The sequence below is a fragment of the Acartia tonsa genome, chromosome 14, assembly GCF_053477335.1.
Source record: "Acartia tonsa isolate MP-2025a chromosome 14, ASM5347733v1, whole genome shotgun sequence".
Lineage (NCBI taxonomy): Eukaryota > Metazoa > Arthropoda > Copepoda > Calanoida > Acartiidae > Acartia > Acartia tonsa.
Window position 1 is genome coordinate 1,711,083 of NC_137273.1, and position 21,377 is coordinate 1,732,459.

A 21,377-nucleotide genomic window follows, 5' to 3' on the forward strand; every position below is an offset into this window, starting at 1 on the left:
ACTCAACTTAATAAACCAACCAATCAAATTTAAGTCCACAAGTTATTAAGCCAACGAATAAATAAATGCTATTATAACTTTGGGGACTAGTGTAATAAACAGCTTAATGTCCCCTCCCTCCCTGGTTATTATGCTATTATTGGTCAGCAATACTCAACTTAAAGGCTTACCTTAAAAGACGGTCTTCCCCTTCTCCTTGGCCTACAAACATCCTCCTCCAAAGAATTCCCTCCCCCCTCATCTTCGCTGGAGCTTGATCCTTCAAAAACTTCGCGCATTTTGTGTGTGTATTTTTTAATAATCTGAAAATTTTGGTGGATTTTTAAAAATACATAATTATCTAATTGTAAAAATTCATTCATCTTTTTCGAGGGATCTCAAGGGATAAAACAATGGACGATAAATTGATGTACAATGTACATCCCCAATGATTACAAACAAAATAACACAAAAAAAGTCCGCCACTACTAGTTTGCAGAATAAGGTACCAGAATAATTTAAAGTCCAATGTCCCCTCCCTCCATTATACACCCAATATTATATTCAAAAAAGGGATGAAAATGTATTGTTGTACAATAAAAGCTAAAACTATAGGTAAATAAAAACATAATATAAATAAATATAAACAATAAACATAGTAAAATAGAATAAAAGAAATAGATGTTGTAAATATAAAAAAGCATTACATTACAGTTGCCTTACATTAGTTAGAGATATATTATTTTTGGCAATAAATTCAATGGATAACAAAATTTATGTATGTCCCCAAAATTTTTCCTTTTGTAGATTAAAATTATTGGTTAAAAGTAGGGTTGGGCCGGATACTTTTTTGGCCGGATACCGGATATCCGGCTGATTTCAAATGCCGGGTATCCGATAACCGGCCGGATATCCGGCAAATATCTGGTTATCCGGCCAAATTACCGGATATCCTGCCGGATAACCGGCCAAATTACCAGATATTAAAGTAGTAAAAAAAAATTTCTTCAGAAATCTTATATAAATTTACATAAAGTTAAACTTATTCAGAAAAAATGTTCTTCTAGCTTCAATAATAAGAAAATTATAGCCATTTAAGATTTTAAAAAGCAAAGATTTTTGGTGTAAAGTATAAAAAATATTAGAGCCGGATATCCGGCCGGATAGTTTCAATATCCGGTATCCGGCCGGATATTGAAAATGGCCGGATATCCGGCCCAACCCTAGTTAAAAGGTTTGGACACTAAAATGCATTACTAAGATCACAGTGAAGAACATAAAAACGTTACAACAGGGGTGTAATGGGGTATTTCTTACATATTGAGTGCAAATAAAAATTTGTTTAGTAGCGAAGCTTCTTATTAATACACTTTGTCTGTAGTCTAATCTAATATATACATTGTTTTGTCCGTCTGTCTGTCGGTCATTCTTCAAAAGATAAACCTTTGGTACTTTTTACAGGTTTCGTGATTTTTTTGAATATTCTCACTTTTTTTCATTGTTATGAGAACCGGACATCTGCTATATATCTAACTTTGTCTGTTTGACTAATCAATGATTTTTTTTGTGCTTAGCTACTTATGAATGTCATCCTTGTTAACAACTCACCCCTTTTAATTAAGCTAGCCAAAAATTAAGAAAAGGGATTTGTTTTAATATTGGCACAAATGGTTAAAAATATTCAAATTTTTAAAATCTTTATTTACAATCAATGTAAAGTTTGGGTTTTCGTTGAGTTAAAAAAATAAGGCGATTTCACACAAAGTACCCTGTTGAGCACTGATACCCTACAGGGATCTAAAGGGATAAGACAATGTCTGATAGATAAATGTACTGTATATCCACAATACAATGATGATACACAAAATCACCTTTTCTGTGTGAACCAACCATTCAAGTTCAGCAAAAGTCCCCAAAGTTTTTAATCCAACAAATAAACAAATACTTTGAGAACTATTGTGATGAACAGTCATATCTCCCCTCTCTTACGGGATCTCCTCCCATTAAAAAAAATAAGTGGGGGGGTGGTTAGTTTTTTATTTGTTTATCACTTTAGGTTAAGTCAGGTTGGGTTATATTGGGTACTTGGTACGTGCCCTGCAGGGTTTTAACACCGTATGTAATATGTATGGGCCCAACAGGGTTAGGAGAAAAAACTATCCCCCCCCCCTTTCCCTTATATTGAAATTAAGGGGGGGGGGAGGGATATCCGTGATTAACAGACACTTTATGTGAAAGCTCTAAAACTTAACTAACAAGGACGACTAGCGCCATGGGCAAGAAAAACATTCAATATCTAAATAACAAGAACAATAAAAATTATTCCAAGTATATTAAAAGAAAAAGACATTGGACGGTAAATTGATGTACATCGATTCAAATTGTATTTTAAAAGTTTAAACATTATTAGTTTACATCCAACCAATCCCAATTCAATAAAAGTACTCAAAAGCTTTTGAACTAATGAATAAGAAAACGTCATTATAACACTATGGGTACCAATATAATTTACAGTCCCAATGTCCCCTCCCTTCCTGACCTAAAATCTTGGATAAAACACTTCAGCAAACAGTGAAATCCCACAGTTTGACCGTCTTATCATAGCTGCCAGACACAATGTAGAAATCATTGAACTGCAGACACGTCACACCGTCCGTGTGAGATTTGAGGGTGACCAGCCGTTTGCCGGTGGCCAGGTCCCACACCTTGATGGTCTTGTCGTCCGCCGCCGAGATGATTCGCCAGTCGTCTGCCTGCAGATCGCGAATCACGCCGGTATGTCCTGAACAATGAATATAATAGATCTCGGGGATTTAAAGGGATGATACAATGGCCGATAAATTGATGGAAATAACGACATGCAAAATTACCCCTTATATAATATAAAATTTGTGGTTAAAACGTTTGAACACACAGCTTAATAAACCAACCAATCAAAAGGGGGGAGGCGGATGTGCTTCTTTTTGAAACCAAAAGAAAAACGCGCATGATTTCAGCCCATAAAAGAGTTACAGCTCTAAAATTCGGCACAGCAGTTGCTTTTGTGGAGAACAATATGGAACTGTGAAGAAACGGCAGTGGAACCGCCGCTCCCGCCAAAAACCGCCGAAATTTTTTTACCTTTTCTCGCCATAATAGACAATTTTTAACCATCTGAGATAACCTTTTTTTTCCCATAAAAACATGTTTGAAATATTACAAGTGTCACGTGAAAATATAAGGGAAATTTTTATGGGAAAAAAAGTTTATCTCGGATGATTGAGAAATGTCTAATTTGGCGAAAAAAAGGCATAAAAATTTTGGCGGGGAAAGGCGGCTTTCGGCGGGAATGGCGGTTCCGCCGCCGTTTCTTCACAGTTCCATATTGTTCTCCACAAAAGCAACTGCTGTGCCGAATTTTAGAGCTGTAACTCTTTTATGGGATGAGATCATGCGCGTTTTATTTTTGGTTTCAAAAAGTGGCACATCCGCCCCCCCTCTTTAGTAAAAGTCCCAAGAGTTGTTAAGCCAACGAATAAGAAAACGTTATTGTAAAACATCGGGGACTATTGTAATAAACAACCCATTGTCCCCTCTCTCTCTCTGAGTATATCTAGAACCAATGTCGGTAAATAAGACCAATAGAACAATCCGGCTATTTAATTGGCTGAAACGTGTAAACATTTTGGCGCAATGATATTATTTAATTTCATCAATGTATATAATGTAAGAAACTACCTAGTTGCTTTGTCCCTAGCCTATAGGGAAGGGAGAGCGAGGTCAGGAAAATAGCTTAAAACCACCGCAAGAACACAAGAATCTTACCTTCACTTGACATCCAGTCAAGGGTTCTCTGGCATTCCAAACTCTGGGCCGACCATAGGCGTATTGTGCGGTCCAGGGAGCCGGTTATTATTCTGGACTCTGTAGAGTCCATAGTAACACATGTTACTGCCTCCTTGTGGCCTTGTAGCACCCCGACACAGTTGCCAGAATCCAGGTTCCATAATCGTACAGACTTGTCCGCACTTCCAGATATTAATCTGGCACCCTGGGTATGATAAATAGCAAGCACATAGCCACTATGACCTCTCAAAGTGTTCTCCTGGGAGCCAGTGTGTAGGTTCCAGATCTTGAGAGTTGTATCATAAGACCCAGAAATGACAATATTTCTTGCTGTATCCATCTGTACACATCTAACTGTATCACTATGTCCCATCATAGTAACCCTGCAGGCTATCGAGGACCAGTCGGGCTGCGTGTCTAAATCCCAAACCTTGATGGTAAGATCTGTAGATCCGCTGACCAGCTTGTTACCCTGCAGATGTAGGCAGCGTACCTCGCCGCTGTGACCAGTCAGAGTCATCACAGACCACGGCGAGTTAGTCTTGGTGTTCCATACCTGCGAAATAAGGAAAGAGTCATTGTAACAAAATTATAATTTGTTTAAATTCGTAATATTATTTCAACACAAAAGACGACATTTTACTTTTTATAATTGTATGCAGTAATCAAGTACCAGTGCCATCAGCTGATCTTTGTTTACATTTACAAACTGTCAATTACCTTAATTGTTTTATCATGAGATCCGCTAACAATTCTGTTGGCATCGAACTGGACACAGCTTATTCCTCCAGTGTGACCCTAAAATATAAGATTATTCTTAATATGTTCTCGGAAGTTCTAGAATATTCTAGGATTGAACCATAAAAGTCAATATTTTATATGATGAGTAGAGGGCATGCCTTAGCTGAAAACAGGTACAACCCTTTACCATGCACAGTTAGGACTTACAGACAAGGGATGTGCAATCAAAGGGTTGGTTGTCTAGAGGAAGGATATTTGCAATGTTTTAATTAAAGCCACAAGAAAAAAATATCTTTTGTTTATCTGTCCTCTATAGTTACTATAGGTATCATAGAAGCTTTGCTATATAGGAAGCTGGAATTTACCTGGAATGTTCTAACATGGGACTGGCCCGCCAGCCACGATCTTCTAAGTTTGAATCTTTCTATGAATATGCCCCGCCAGTCTGACGGGGATCCTAAATAAAAAAAACTTTGTTAGGTACCTAGGTAATTATCTTTCTATCAGTGTTCTGGAGCCGGAGCAGCAACATTTTTGGTGGAGCCGGATCCGGATCCGGAGCCGTATTTTTCGTTAAAAACGGCTCCGGCTCCGGACTAGCTAAAAATGATTTTTAAAAGTAATATTATAATTTGGCAACGGTCTATTTCCATATAATAAACTGAAAAACTATTGTTACTTAACAAATAGACACACATCCTTCTACTTTTATATAGCTTTAATCAAATAAAAGCAAAATATTTTATATTATTTATTTTATTTTATCAAATTCAATAATGAAAAAAAAATTGATATATTAATTTTAAGGTAGGAGCCGGAGCCGCATCAAAATTATACGGCTCCGGCACCCTGCTTTCTATAAATATGCCCTGCCATTCTGACGATACCCTGCCAGTCTGAAACAGATCCTAAAATATAAACTTAATTAGGTAATTAATTATCTTTCTATGAATATGCCCCGCCAGTCTGACGGGGATCCTAGAATATAAACTTTATTAAGTACCTAGGTAATTATCAATAATCCTTCTATAAATATTTCCCACCGTTCTGATGTTGATTGTTAAATATATACTTTGTTAGGTACCTAGGTAGTTATTTTTTATCAATATACCCTGTAAGTCTGAAAGGGATCCTAAAATATAAACTTAATTAGGTACCTAAGTAATTATTATTGAATCAGCCAATCCTGATTCTTCCTTAGTTTTTATGCAAACAACCAAGATATAGTGGTAATAAAACTTTGGGTACTGTATTAATTACAGTACAATAACCCTCCCTACCTGATTATAATGTTTTGTGGGTTAGACGGACAAATAGGCATATAGAATAATAGATTAGCTTTGCTACCCAGGGATGATGAGGACATTGGACTGAAAATTACACTGGTACCCAAGGTTTTATGATAAAAATTTTATTTTTTAGCTAATAATTTTGGGTATATAATCAGGGACAATGGAATGATATTCTGACAAACAATTCTAAAGGAAAATTTCCCCACAACCCCCTTCCCATTTAATTTTCCTCCCCTTCTTACCCACCCCTCTTCACTTCCAAAATATACTTCCAAATGCTTTAAAAGGTTACATGATTTTTTGTAGAATTGATTGTTACAATAGCTAACCCTGGTATAAAATGAATTTTGTTTGGTTGGTTCAAAGCTAATAGTTTCAACCAATAATCTTAGAACAAAGTAGTGGTAATTTTGGTTATCATCATTGGGGAGGTATATAAATTTATCATACTTTGTCTTATCCCTTAAGATCCCTGTTTGGCTTGCAATCAATAGTGAGACGTACCTGTAAATTTTTCTATTTGAGCAATTGTACAAGCTTTGGATATCTTCCAAGGAACCCGGTAGCATAGAGTTCGCCAGAGACTGGGGGATCTAGAAAAATAACTATATAAATATTTATATGGTAGCAAAGAGTTTGCCAGAAAATGGGGGATCTAGAATAATATTAATATAAATATTTCTATGGAACTTTAGCATAGAGTTCGCCAGACACTGGAGGACCTTAATTAACAAGTATTGTGATTCTATGAAAAACCCTACGGCTTTATATTTTTTTATATTCTTATCTAGGGGCGAATTCTATTTAGATGGATGGTACTCTCCCCCAAGATAGTTATAAAAATTCCCAAGACCTATGAGAAGCTATATTGTAAAGGAGAACCATATCATTTCAGTGGTTAGCGAGATCATTCTGTACAGACACATACAAAGGCCCTGTTTATTATTCTATAGGATAAATAAGATTTGCAAACAATTAATAAGTATACAATATGCTATGGAAGTTAAAACTTCATGCCATGGAAGTTAAAACTTCATGCCATGGAAGTTAAAACTTAATGCCATGGAAGTTAAAACTTCATGCCATGGAAGTTAAAACTTCATGCCATGGAAGTTAAAACTTCGTGCCATTCTAGAAAACAAAACTAACACCACTTAACGTCCATGGGAAGTAAAAAACCAAATACATTTTAGCGCATTTTCTCCCAAGAAGGAACAGTCAGAAATTGATTATTTTAAATCTCTGGCTTACAAATGCATGTTACTAGCTAATTTAAAAATAATACTCTGATATTTTCTATGCTAAATCCAAAAAAACACCTTTTGCTAGCTTTGCAAATGACTTAAATATACTGACTTGTCCCCTGAATTCACACATCCATTGTCATATCCCTGAACTAACCTGGCATAATGATTCCACAGGGATGATACTCTGCAGGATTTGGCCAGGGACAAGGGATCTAGCTTCCCAAGAATCATCAATATTATGTGGGGTGGGAGGACCTGAAATATGAAAATTTTAATGTAGGAAAATTCGGCGGCAGCGGCTTTTTCGCCGCCATTTCTTTATAAGTCCGATTTGTTTCTCATTACAGCAACTGCCAGTCTTAAATCTAGCGTTCTAATTCTGTTTTAAATTACCATTAGCGACCCCCCCCCCCCCTCTTGTTATTATTGAAAAGCTTATGTAATAACTTACTACCTACGCCTTTATCATTATCAAACTTTTAGAATTGCTCTTTTTTAGAACCTAGAATTTTTATACAAAATTAACAAATTGTAACACAGTTTTCCCTTGATAACGCATAATTTACCTGAAATGGGTCTGTACATCCTAGCGGACATTTGTAATGGAGGCCAGGATTTTCTTTGGGTACCTACACAAAAAAATATTCAAGATGAAATAACTCGCTGATTTAATTACTAACTTATTGATGATTTCACTCAAAACCTTTTCTTGACCATCGAACCCCTATTCAAAATATTTAAAAGAACAAGATTTGTTTCCATGAAAGCTAATGCTTTCTTGAAATGAAGAAATAAAACATTTATGTCCTTTCATGCACAGATAAATGTATACAAATCCCCCAAAACGTCTAGAATAAGGGGGGGGGAAGTTCTGCCACTTTCGCGTAAACAGTGTGCAGTGGACTAGGTATTGATTTTAGATTATAGGTTATTTAGGATAAAAGTTTACTTTTGGGTATTAGTTCACGTATATTTAATCATTTTTTGAATAGGTCTCCAGGTTCAGGTGCTGCAGGCTGGAAGGTCGTTTCTGGACAGGTAAAAAAATTAAAAAAATTTTGTTTGAAGAGTTAGAGAGCAACTTATAAAACAAAATATGCTTCTTTTTGAATGTTATTAACATATCTGCAGAAAAAATTAAATTCGGCCTCCAGGTTCAGGTGCTGCAGGCCTCCAGGTACTCTCTGGACAGGTAAAAATTAAAAAAATTATTTGAAGAGTTAGAGGTACACTTATTAAACCAAATATGCATCTTTTTGAATGTTATTACCATATTAGAAGAAAAAATGACAATCGGCCTCCAGGTTCAGGTGCTGCAGGCCTCCAGGTACACTCTGGACAGGTAAAAATTAAGTTTTCTTATTTGAAGAGTTAGAGGTACACTTATTTAACCAAATATGCATCTTTATGGATGTTATCATCATATTTGCAGAAAAATTTAAAATCGGCCTCCAGGTTCAGGTGCTGCAGGCCTCCAGGTACACTCTGGACAGGTAAAAATTAAAATTTCTTATTTGAAGAGTTTGATGTACACTTATTTAACCAAATATGCATCTATTTGGATGTTATTACCATATTTGAAGAAAAAATGACAATCGGCCTCCAGGTTCAGGTGCTGCAGGCCTCCAGGTACACTCTGGACAGGTAAAAATTAAAAACATTTATTTGAAGAGTTAGAGGTACACTTATTTAACCAAATATGCATCTTTTTGGATGTTATTACCATATTTGAAGAAAAAATGACAATCGGCCTCCAGGTTCAGGTGCTGCAGGCCTCCAGGTACACTCTGGACAGGTAAAAATTAAAATTTCTTATTTGAAGAGTTTGATGTACACTTATTTAACCAAATATGCATCTTTTTGGATGTTATTACCATATTTGAAGAAAAAATGACAATCGGCCTCCAGGTTCAGGTGCTGCAGGCCTCCAGGTACACTCTGGACAGGTAGAAATTAAAATTTCTTATTTGAAGAGTTAGAGGTACACTTATAAAACAAAATATGCATCTTTTTGGATGTTATTACCATATTTGAAGGTAAATTGACAATCGGCCTCCAGGTTTAGGTGCTGCAGGCCTCCAGGTACACTCTGGACAGGTAAAAATTTAAATTTCTTATTTAAAGAGTTAGAGATACACTTATTAATCCAAATATGCAACTTATTGGATGTTATTACCATATTTGAAGGTAAATTGACAATCGGCCTCCAGGTTCAGGTGCTGCAGGCCTCCAGGTACACTCTGGACAGGCAGTTATAATATTTTTTGATACTTTTTGATTTGGACACCTTACCTGGATCCTGGTGACCACTGGTGACTGCTTGTGGCCGCTGGCAAGGTAAATTCCAATAAAGGTAATATTTGATATTAGAGGAAAGGTTTCTAAATAGAAAATTATTAAAATATAATAATATGACAAAATTTATTAAGTAAGTCTTCTATTTTTGTTCCAGGCAGGCTCTAGGTAGCCTCCAGGAGCCTGCTGGACAGGTTTAAAAAATCAATTTTATAATTTGTTTTATTTAGATGAAAGGTTTGAGTTGTGCTCCAGATAGGGTCAAGGTGGCCTCCAGGAGCCAGCTAGATAGATCTGTATTTATTACTTTTTGTTTATGTATGGTTTTCCACACATATGCAAAATATAATTCTGTCTAAGATATAATATTACAGATACTCAGAATGGGGAATGCAATTTCAATAGGATTCAGATTATAAAGTATAGATGCTAGTGAAATAATTTTAAAATTACTACTGAGAGAGGTTAATTTTATCCAGATGTCATTCAGAGCTACAGATTCTCCATCCAGGTTAGTAAAATATAAAGAAATTCTTAGATTGTATATTCAATCCACGTCTAAAGAAAAAGGCAGGAATTCCTGACACTTAAATATCTGGAGGCATGCAGCACCTGAAACTAGAGTCCAATTTGAATTTTTTCTGTAAATATGATAATAACATCCAAAAAGATGCATATTTGGTTTTATAAGTGTACCTGTAACCCTTTAAATAAATTTTTTTAATTTTTACCTGTCTAGAATGGATCTGGAGGCCTGCAGCACCTGTACCTGGAGGCCGAATATCAATTTACCTTCAAATATGATAATAACATCCAAAAATACGCATATTTGGTTTAATAAGTTTACCTCTAACTCTTTAAATAATTTTTTTAAAATTTTTACCTGTCCAGAATGTACCTGGAGGCCTGCAGCACCTGAACCTGGAGGCCGATTGTCATTTTTTCTTCAAATATGGTAATAACATCCAAAAAGATGCATATTTTGTTTTATAAGTGTACCTCTAACTCTTCAAATAAGAAATTTTGATTTTTACCTGTCCAGAGTGTACCTGGAGGCCTGCAGCACCTGAACCTGGAGGCCGATTGTCATTTTTTCTTCAAATATGGTAATAACATCCAAAAAGATGCATATTTGGTTAAATAAGTGTACATCAAACTCTTCAAATAAGAAATTTTAATTTTTACCTGTCCAGAGTGTACCTGGAGGCCTGCAGCACCTGAACCTGGAGGCCGATTTTAAATTTTTCTGCAAATATGATGATAACATCCATAAAGATGCATATTTGGTTAAATAAGTGTACCTCTAACTCTTCAAATAAGAAAACTTAATTTTTACCTGTCCAGAGTGTACCTGGAGGCCTGCAGCACCTGAACCTGGAGGCCGATTGTCATTTTTTCTTCTAATATGGTAATAACATTCAAAAAGATGCATATTTGGTTTAATAAGTGTACCTCTAACTCTTCAAATATTTTTTTTAAATTTTTACCTGTCCAGAGTGTACCTGGAGGCCTGCAGCACCTGAACCTGGAGGCCGAATTTAATTTTTTCTGCAGATATGTTAATAACATTCAAAAAGAAGCATATTTTGTTTTATAAGTTGCTCTCTAACTCTTCAAAAAAAAATTTTTTAATTTTTTTATCTGTCCAGAAACGACCTTCCAGCCTGCAGCACCTGAACCTGGAGACCTATTCAAAAAATGATTAAATATACGTGAACTAATACCCAAAAGTAAACTTTTATCCTAAATAACCTAGAATCTAAAATCAATACCTAGTCCACTGCACACTGTTTACGCGAAAGTGGCAGAACTTCCCCCCCCCTTATTTATCACTTAGTTTTATAGGCAGCTTTCCCCGGATATTAACATGGAAAATTTTAAGATTAAAACCAGGTTTGTTATTTTTTTTAACTTTAATATTCGTGTTAAATTGTCTGTAATACGATGTTATTCATTATATACAAGACACAAAAAATTCATAATTCAACTACAATCACGTTTCTTTGTTCACCCTCTGTATCTTACTAAAATAAAATAATGCAATACATAAACAAAGACAGAGATATGGAACCTGCACAAAAAACTTGTAGTAGATAAAAAGTAATATTTCCTTCATACCTTTTCTTTCAGAACTGTGTGTAAACTCTGGCTAATAAAAGAGTTGAGGTAAAATATTTTTTTTTCGAGTGCAATAACCCTCCTCCTCCCCCCGAAACTAATTTTCAAAGGAAGAATACAAACTCATAAATTGGATAAAGATTAATTTATTTTCTGTTGTCCTATCCACGTTAATAGATTTAATATTACTTGGATCTTACGTCAGATTTTCATGTTCTCTTATAAAGTAAAACTTGCAGCGGGCAAAAATAACAATTCCCCCTCCCCTCTTACTGGAAGAACGAACCTACCAATAAGTGATGTCCATGTAAGTAATCTAAATATACGACAATTTTTTTCCCTGTCATAATCCACGTATAATATAAATCTATCCATTTCCACGTAATATAAAAAATATAAAATGTTCACACGTAAATATTTTAAGGTTTCTTTACTGTAGACGTATTTTTTAACTGAGCAATAAAATTATGAAACATATAAAGAAACAGTTAAAAGTAAAATAATAGGGAATAGATGTTAATTATCATGTCTATCTTATCTATCTATCTGTCTACCTATCATATTAATGTCTATTAATCTACCAATCATATTCATGTCTATCTATCTATCTATCTACCTGTGTATCTAACCAATATGTAGCTGCCTGCCCCCAAGTGATAGAAAGATAGTCTGAAGTACACACAACTCCTATCTATCTATCTATCTACCTGTGTATCTAACCAATGTAGCTGTCTGCCCCCAAGTGATGGAAAGATGGTCTAAAGTAAAGACAACTTCTATCTATCTATCATATTAATGTCTATCTATCTATTTATCTACCTGTGTATCTACTAGCCAATGTAGCTGCCTACCCCCCAGTGATGGAAAAATAGTCTGTAGTACAGACAACTTCTGTCTATCTATCTATCCACCAATCATATTAATATCTATCTATTTACCTATCTACCTGTGTATCTAACCAATGTAGCTGCCTCCCCCCAAGTGATGGTAAGATAGTCTGAAGGACAGACATCTATTGTCTATCTGTCTATCTACCTACCAATCATATTGATGTCTATCTATCTACAGTGTGTTTTTTTTTATATAACTTTTTTGAAAGCAATTTTACCCCACTTATAGTTATCAGAATTTAATGATTAATGGCAGTTTTTGTTGAAAAAGTACAGTAAAGTTGAAAATTAAAAACTTAGGTGACAACATCTAAAAATGGTTTTAGCGCATTTTTCTTATGCTCAAAATTGGATTTTCAGTAGTCGACTTTGGGGGGCCAGTACTTTCTCTCTGATTGAGATATGGCCTTCAAACTTTGACCTATTCTAGTACATGTCCCCAATAGTATCTGGATAAATTTATAGCTCTATATCTCAACTTTGAAGCGTTTTGCAGCCATTCTTGCAAAAGGTAGAATATTTGAACATAAGAAAAATGCGCTAAAACCATTTTTAGATGTTGACACCTAAGTTTTTAATTTTCAACTTTACTGTACTTTTTCAACAAAAACTGTAATTTTTTTTGGTTGTTTCATAATTTCCCTTAAAAAACGAAGAAAATAAGCCATTAATCATTAAATTCTGATAACTATAAGTGGGGTAAAATTGCTTTCAAAAAAGTTCTCATAAAAAAAAACACACTGTATCTACCTGTTTATCTATCTATCTATCTACCAATCACAATCATGTCCATCTATCTATCTATCTACCAATCATATTAATGTCTATCTATCTATCTACCTGTGTATCTAACCAATGTAGCTGCCTGCCCCCAAGTGATGGAAAGATAGTCTGAAGTACAGACAACTTCTGTTCTTCGGTCAATACTTTCATCCATTCTTTCAGATCGGTTAGTCGTTCCTAAAGATATAAGGGGTAGTTGCACAAAATTCATTTAAACTTGAATTCAGTAAACAGCATATTTTTTCCTAATCAATGATTTAAACTTCATATATAGAACATTTGTTTAAAAGGATTTCACTTTTCTACGAGGTAGTTTTAAAAATATCAAGACTTGAAAATCATATTCTTGTGATATAAGCAACCAATATAACTGTTTTATTTTCACAAAAAACATCATGACAACTATTTTAGTAGTGCCTAATTAATTGCTAATTATTGTAATCTAAAATTATATATGTATGTTGGACGGTATTCATGTAAATTATGCTAGCAATAATTTTTCTGAAATGCACTTCATGCAACAATCCCTTTCAACATTAGATTTACAATAGGGTGGGTCGATTTTGGACATTTTTTTTCTGAGGCCAAAGCGGGGATCTGCACTCAATTTATATAGATATAATACACCTCTGGATGATTTAAAATTTATCCTAAGTCTTAAAACCGCTGACGACCAGACATTCAATTGTATAGCTATTTGTAAATGGGAGTCAAAAATTTATTGAATCAGAACTATGGCTTCATGGTGCTCCCTGGAAATGCCTTGAGGAGCTGAGTCAGGAACTTTTGTCCGTTTCAAAAAATCTCGTTCCTAGCCTGAGAAAATCTAAAAAAACCTCTACAAATTGGACAATTCTCAATAAACCTTTAAAAATTTTGGTTTTTTAGTGATTTCTAAGACTAGGAATGAGATATTTTGAAACGGACAAAAGTTCCTGATTCAGCTCCTCAAGGCCTTTCCAGGGAGCATCATGAAGCCATAGTTCTGATTCAAATTTTTTTTTTAATGTCGTCTTTGTAAACTAATAAGTAATGAATTATATTTTTAAGTGGTCGTGTTCTAAAACTCAATTTTTTAAAATTCTTTTTCGGTCAGAAATGTTTTTAAGGTTAATTTTATCTGTTGCACATCCCCGCTTTGTCTAATTCCGATATGAACCCACCCTAATTTACAAGGAATAGTTCTTTCCAGTATCGCTTCCAAGCCGATTAATAACCGGTGGATTAGAACCAGTTATCGGCCATACTGAAAAATTATTTATAGCATCTTGTTATAATCAATTTTTTACAACTTTTTTTTTAGGCTAATTAATCAATCAGTTTTCTACGAATATAAAAACGGTACAATCATAACCAGTTTTTTAGCCCGTGCCTTCGGCATGTCAGGGCTAAAAAAAACAGGTTTTAATCTTATAATTGTACATTTTTATATCCGGGGAAAGCTGTTTATAATGTGATGCGATAAATAACTATTATAGCATCATATTATAGACAGCTTTCCACTGATATTAAAATGAAAAATTAAAAGAGTAAAACCAGTTATACCGGGCTTACTAAACTTATGATGTTAATCGGTTTCAAAGAAATACTAGAAATAACATTATTGAAAAGTTTCATAAACACGTTTTTTATGCATTGCATTGGTTCAAAAACGTTGAGTACTAAAATGATTTTAGATTAATTTTTTCATAACTAGTGGTGTCCAAATTTATTAACCGATAATTTTTATCTACAGAAGGGGTAATTTTGTTAATCCTCATTGGAAACGTACGTCAAATTATCGTTAATTGTCTTATCCCTTAATATCCCTGTAGCTGCCTACCTGAAATATTGCCGGTTCATTAAGTGGATGATTTTCACTGGACTTTTCAAGGAGGCTCGACTCTGTTTTGTAAGGTACATACGGACGTTTCCTGAAAACGTAAAGAAATTGTAAAAAAAAGGTACCTACCCAATATTTTTTAGTTTTAGTTTAGTGGGAATGTTAATAAAATAATTTAGGTGTAAAATGCAAATATAATGGAAATTTTAAAATCAAATAAGTTGAAATGAAATTATTCCCATTTTAAAACATTTAAGTGTTTTTCAATTTACAGTGGCTTTTTTTACTTTTAGAGTGGTTCACCTTACCCATTAAATTTACACCAGTGGCTACACCCTAGGCACATGTGAGTCTTCCCTTACTTAGTACTTACTGATATTCTAAGCTTCAGACAAAACTACAGTAACTTTATTTATGATAGGAAGATATAAGCATTTTGATCGCATAAAATGAATAACAAGGATGGCCACAAGACTGTAAGAGTAGCCACACTTCTAACAAGGATGACAACATCTATAAGCAGCGAAGCACAATATCATCGTACAAACGGATAAGAGGGTTACAGAACAAATGTTCAGTTGTCGTATCCAAATATCACATTTCCCCCTATAACGTTACGGACGAACAGACAAAATTAAATTTAGAGTAGCTTCGCTACTAAAAAAAACGTACCTATGCTTATAACTTGGAGGCAAGGAGTTGAATTTTCTAAGCTCCACACTAAGCTGAAAATATAATATTATATTATCCTTATATAAAAGTAACAGGATGTATATCTGCCTGTTAGAAAAGATCCTGTTAAACCGCTGGACCAATATCGTAATCCTTTACAGTGAAGACCCTTAGAAAAAATTTACTTTTGAGGTTTAGAGATGTAGCCCCTTGTTAATATAAGAAAGGGAGGGCTGAAAACAACAAAATTCTAAAAAGTCAACCACACATTTAAAAAGAAAAATGTTCGAAGTTAGCGTTTATTTAGAGAATCAAATACTGGAAACCGGTAAACTAATATGGTTCAATATAAATATCTAACAAATACAACAATATTTTAACTTTTGATTAGGTATAAGACACACATTTTATTTGATACTTTTTGATTTCTCAACAAACTTATCACTAATATTTTATACTCATTGAGTCATGTAGCTTTAGACAATTTTATTATTCAACTAATAGTAATAGCAAATATCATCATATTTACTATTTAGATAAGTATTTTTAACACTTGGCAATTTTCAAGCATTTGGGAAAGGAAAATAGACTTTTAATAAATCTTCCACAAATTCTTGCCTTCTATTGTAACTCAGGGAGGTAGGGGACATTGGGCTGTATATTTTATTAGTTCACAAAGTTTTATAATGTTTTATTATTCGAAGGCGTCATAACTTTGGGGACTTTTAAAAGAATTTTGATTGATTGGTTCAAGTTGAGAGTCCAAACGTTTCAACCACTTCTTGTAACATACAGAAGAAGTAATTTTGGATGTACATCAATTTATCGGCCAATGTCTTTATCCATTTAGTTCCCTGATTATAAATATTTAATTGTGGGTAGTATATTATTAATTTAAAAGTCATTATTCTATCCCTCTCGTCACTGGTTGTTACAAAGTCCAAAGGTAAAGTAAACATCAATTGGAGAAGGAATGTGAGTATTGAACAGTTAAATACTCGAATAGATTACTTTGTATTGGGTCAATAAATATGTACTAAACATACAACTATAATAGCCTAAATCAATCTCAAAACCAAATTCTAAACAAAAATTAAATAAAACGGAAGCTTCTCTGAAGTGCAAACCTCAAATGATTCAGAGGTTAGTGAGATCTTTAAGAACAAACCAAAAACTTTACTTTTCTCATTCAAAGAGAACTATAAGATAGAGAGCTTACGTTAGAAACTCAAAGTTATTTTTTAGTTTTTCAACGATTTACTTATTTATATCCCTTGAAGTTGTCAACCCTCCCCCCCCCCCTTAAAATACTAACTATTAATTCTACCCAAAAAAAATCCCCCCCAAATAATTTTTTTTTCTCAGTTTTTCTTTTAAATCTAAAATGTGAAAAATTAGGTTGATCAAACCTCTTGGGGCAAAGCCCTTAGAGGCTAGGGGCGAAACCGCTAGTTCACACTAATTCATTGGTGAATCTCACTATTTACATAAAGTACAAAGTATAAAACGTAAAAGAATGTATTTTTAACACGTTTTTCATATTCATTGAAGATAAGAATATTTTTTTATGCGTAAATATGATGAAATTTGTATATTTATTTATGTAAGAAATAATTAAAACTTGCAGATTTCTAGAACATTTTTAAAACCCCATAAAATAAATAATAGTTATTTCTCGCATCGTATTATAAACAGCTTTCCGCGGATATGGAATGTACAATTATAAGATTAAAACCAGTTTTTTTAGACCCGAGGTGGCGAAGGCACGGGCTAAAAAAAATTCGCCACCTCGGGGCTAAAAAAACTGGTTTTAATCTTATGATTGTACATTTTTATATTCGTAGAAAGCTGGATATAATACGATGCTAGACATAGTTTTTTCGTATGGATGAGAACCGGTTCCTATCCACCGGATTCGAATGAATACGAGAATAGTTATTTCTCGTATCGTATTATAAACGGCTTTCCGCGGATATAGAATGTACAATTATAAGATTAAAACTAGTTTTTTTAGCCCCGTGGTGCCGAAGGCACCGGCTAAAAAAACTGGTTTTAATCTTATGATTGTACATTTCTATATTCGTAGAAAACTGGATATAATACGATGCTAGACATAGTTTTCCCCCCCCACCCCCCTCCACTCTTTATGCAATGCAAATACATACCTCAGGGGAAGATAGAATCGGCTTCATCAAGAGCCCAGACTGATCCTGTTGTGACGATGCACTCATCCTGTCGGTGAAGCAGCTTATAGTGTCTGATAATACATGACGTCATACAGTACAAATGACAAATGATAGGCCAGTATGTAAACATTTTACCATTAGTCAATTGCAATGTATACTGGCCTATCATTGGTCATAAGTATTGTATGACGTCATTTTTTATTAGTATTATTTACAACACAACAAGGATGACAACATCCATAAAAGCGAAGCTCTGAAACGGTAGGACAAACGGACATTAACACTTGTATAATGTCAGAACTGAATAATCAGAATGCGAATGTACAAGAGTCAAAGCAAAATTGTAAGTAAATTTGTTGAAAAACTGCTTGATACAGGATAATGATTATGGACATACTTACATTTTTAGGACTTGATTATAGAGTTGCTTCGCTTATAATATTGTACTATGTTGTCCCAGGAATCAGTATACCAAAAATCAGACCAATCGGATAATTAGGTCACATACAAATTTGTTGTTAAAAATGTAAAAAAAATCAACATGTTTAAAATGGACGTACGGACATTCTGGTAATGATTATAGAGTTGCTACGTACCTAACTATTACATGAATCACCATGCAAAATTTGAAATCGATAGGACAATTCTAACATGCCTAAATTAACTAAAAAAGCTGCTAAAAAAAAGTAAAAAAATCAACATGTTTAAAATGGACGTGCGGACATTTTGGTAATGATTATAGAGTTGCTACGCTTTCTAAATCGTACCTAACTACTAAAGGAATCACCATGCAAAATTTGAAATCAATAGGACAATTCTAACATGTCTAAATTAACGAAAAAAGCTATCCGTGACGGACGGACGTACGGACGGACCTAAACTAATTATAGAAAAGCTTCGCTTTTAAAAACGTATTTTATTAATTCTGTTTTTTTCCACGATTTAACTATTTAAAACCGGACTTTCAATTCAATTGTCCGCGGACTCTTCTATAAAAACGCGGATTTTTGCCAACCCTGATAACATCATTTTTTATTAGGCCCACTATAAGCTGCTTCCCTGTCGGTGCCAGCACCGGGATGGACGGGTAGGGGTCGGGCCACCAGGTGATGATGATGGACAGGTGCCAGGTTAGTAGAGCAGCTACTTGTGCTAAAGTTTGGGTACCCCCCAGGCTTCTCCCCAGGCTGGGTTGGGAACTAAAACAAATAAATATAACAGTTATTTATGGCATAGTACATCGTATGATTGTACATTTTCATATTCGTAGAAAACTGGATATAATACGATGCTGTGCATACTTTTTCAGTATGGCTGAGAACCAGTTCTAATCCACCGGATATTAATCGGTTTCTAAGCAATATTAAAAAAAGATTTTAAAGTTCACTAGGTACCTACCTATAACTTAAATTGCAAGATTGATATTTAAAACTTGTCTTTCAATAGCTAATTTTAAGTAAACAATATTCGTTTTCATGAAAACTGGGGCTTTTTGTCATGAACATCAGGGGTGAATATTCTGCGCGGGATACCTTGCTAAAGGGGAGAAAAAATATGTGGGAGGCGGGTAAAATGAAAAATAAAGAGCAATGAAAACATTTTTTCACCTCCTGGGGGGAAAACAAAATATTTTGCTGCCGGGGAAAAAAATGAATCTTGTGCAACCCTGAGTATTTAAAAAAATTGTTAAATTAAAGGAAGTTTAAGTAAACAAGATTCGTTTTCATGAAAACTAAGGCCTTTTTGTCATGATATATATTATTTTAAGAATGTTTCAATCTAAAATTTTTTAATTTAAAAGAAAAAGGCGAAGTTACTCAAACATCTAGACAGAGTTACAAGCATACATCCTATTTCTTAGCCTTTATTCTCTTAAAAATGCATCAAAAAATCTATTAGTTGTAAAGAAATGGATATTTTGACTGGGTACCTATAATATAAATTGTAAGGTTGCCACTTAGGATGTGGAAAACAAGGATCTTAAGGGATAAGACAATGGACGATAAATTGCTGTAAATCCAAAAAGATAATAAACAAAATTACTACTTATGTACACTAAAATTATTGGTTGAAAATTTGGACACCACGAGTTTTGAACAAATCAATTTAAAATCATTTAGTACTCAGAGTTTTTGAGCTATCGAAAAAGAAAACTTGTTTATGAAACTTTGGGTACCCTTGTAATTTACAGTCCAATGCCCCCTCCCTCCCTGGATTTAGATACACTACCTTCTTCCTGCGAAGTTCTAGGGCCGAGTGGCTTCTGCGATTCAGATTTCCAATCATGCTGCTCATGATGTTCTACCAACATCTTTATGTCATGACCACATTTTCAATCCTGTTATTTGTTGATAAAGATTTAGGAAATATTCATTATACATTACAACATCCATAAGTTCCGAAGATCATAAGTGTAAAACAATTTATAAATTAATAGTCAGATTAAGAAAGTGTTTTGCATACTGAATGCGCCATTGCGCATTGGTAAGAAATCCTTAGCCGTCAATCTTAAATAGCAGCCATTTCAATCCCAACTTTATATCATAACACAGGGGTGTATATTCTGCACAAGATTTATTTTTTTTCCCCTGCTACAAAATTTTTTATTTTTTTTCCCCCCTAGATTTTTCTTAAAAAGTAGGGGGGAAAATAGAAAAATATTTAAAGAACTCTATATTTTATTTATTTTATCCCTCCTACCACACATTTTTTTAGTTTTTTTTTAACCAAGGAGGGGGGCGAAATGGAAAAAATGTTTTCAGTTTTCTTAATTTTTACATTTTTTTCCCCTCCAACCACTTATTTTTTATTTCCCCCCCCCCCCCTGAGCCGGGGATCCCATGCAGAATATACACCCCTGTCATAACAACAATTTTAATACTGTTGATAAGTTTTAGGAAATATTCACATAGGTAATAACAAGATATATAAAGGGATAAGACAATGGGCGATAAATTAACATCCCCAATATTGCTACACATTATTACTATTACCCCTCCTTTAAATTACAATTAGTGGTTGGAGATTCAAACAATATTTTACAATGTACTACACCGAATCCACAAGAATTTCTGACACAGCATTAACTAATTCATTTTTTAAACGAAAGGAAGATGTACAACAGACATAAAAACCATATCGACTAGAAATTTAGTTCCTGTATGACTTAGAAACCGATAAATATTCGCTGGATTAAATCGGTTCTCAGACATATGATAGTAAATTTTCCTCAAATATTAAAATAAGATTAAAATTAAAAACATTCTTTTTTCCCCATTTTAATATCCACGGAAATAGCTTTATTTTGAAGCCCGATGCAAATTGATTAAGACATGCCTTTAATTTCAAATCCTCTTTATTCAAAAACTTTAATACAGTGGATGTATGTAAAGGATATTGTAGAACACTGGACCGATTTGGTTTATCTCAACAGTTAAGCTTCTCTTTAGTCTACAACTTTTTTGAAAGAAATACCCCTCCTTTTTTTTTAAAATTTCTCTATTAAGAACTTACAATGTACACTTATA

The 21,377-nt window shown here is 34.1% G+C and overlaps 2 protein-coding genes across 19 annotated transcripts in view; both read right to left on the reverse strand.

The window, feature by feature from the left end:
* Nucleotides 1–362, reverse strand: part of LOC145305547 (adiponectin receptor protein 1-like) — a 43,955-nt gene extending 43,593 nt beyond the window's left edge. For all 14 annotated transcript variants that reach the window (XM_080147196.1, XM_080147198.1, XM_080147205.1 and 11 more), the window contains exon 1: nt 171–362. In XM_080147196.1, the coding sequence (XP_080003322.1) occupies nt 171–362 (192 nt within the window). The remainder of the gene's footprint in view (nt 1–170) is intronic.
* Nucleotides 302–20,204, reverse strand: LOC145305546 (uncharacterized). Of its 5 annotated transcripts, none has more exons than XR_013874611.1 (15): nt 20,080–20,204; nt 18,909–19,049; nt 17,830–17,895; nt 15,665–15,717; nt 14,993–15,083; nt 13,228–13,347; nt 7,651–7,713; nt 7,239–7,339; nt 6,342–6,430; nt 4,911–5,002; nt 4,525–4,602; nt 3,784–4,360; nt 1,588–2,761; nt 1,237–1,291; nt 302–777 (listed from the first exon to the last, which is right to left on the reverse strand). XR_013874611.1 is itself a non-coding variant. In XM_080147192.1 (14 exons), exons 1-13 carry the CDS (start codon nt 20,143–20,145, stop codon nt 2,541–2,543), a joined length of 1,758 nt encoding a protein of 585 aa, XP_080003318.1. In that variant the 5' UTR covers nt 20,146–20,204; the 3' UTR covers nt 1,496–2,275; nt 2,519–2,540. The 5 variants fall into 5 exon arrangements, 2 of the variants coding, with proteins under 2 accessions (XP_080003318.1, XP_080003317.1); XR_013874610.1 differs by having other exon boundaries at nt 1,202–1,291; XR_013874609.1 differs by having other exon boundaries at nt 1,202–1,333.
* Nucleotides 20,205–21,377: the final 1,173 nt, after the last annotated feature.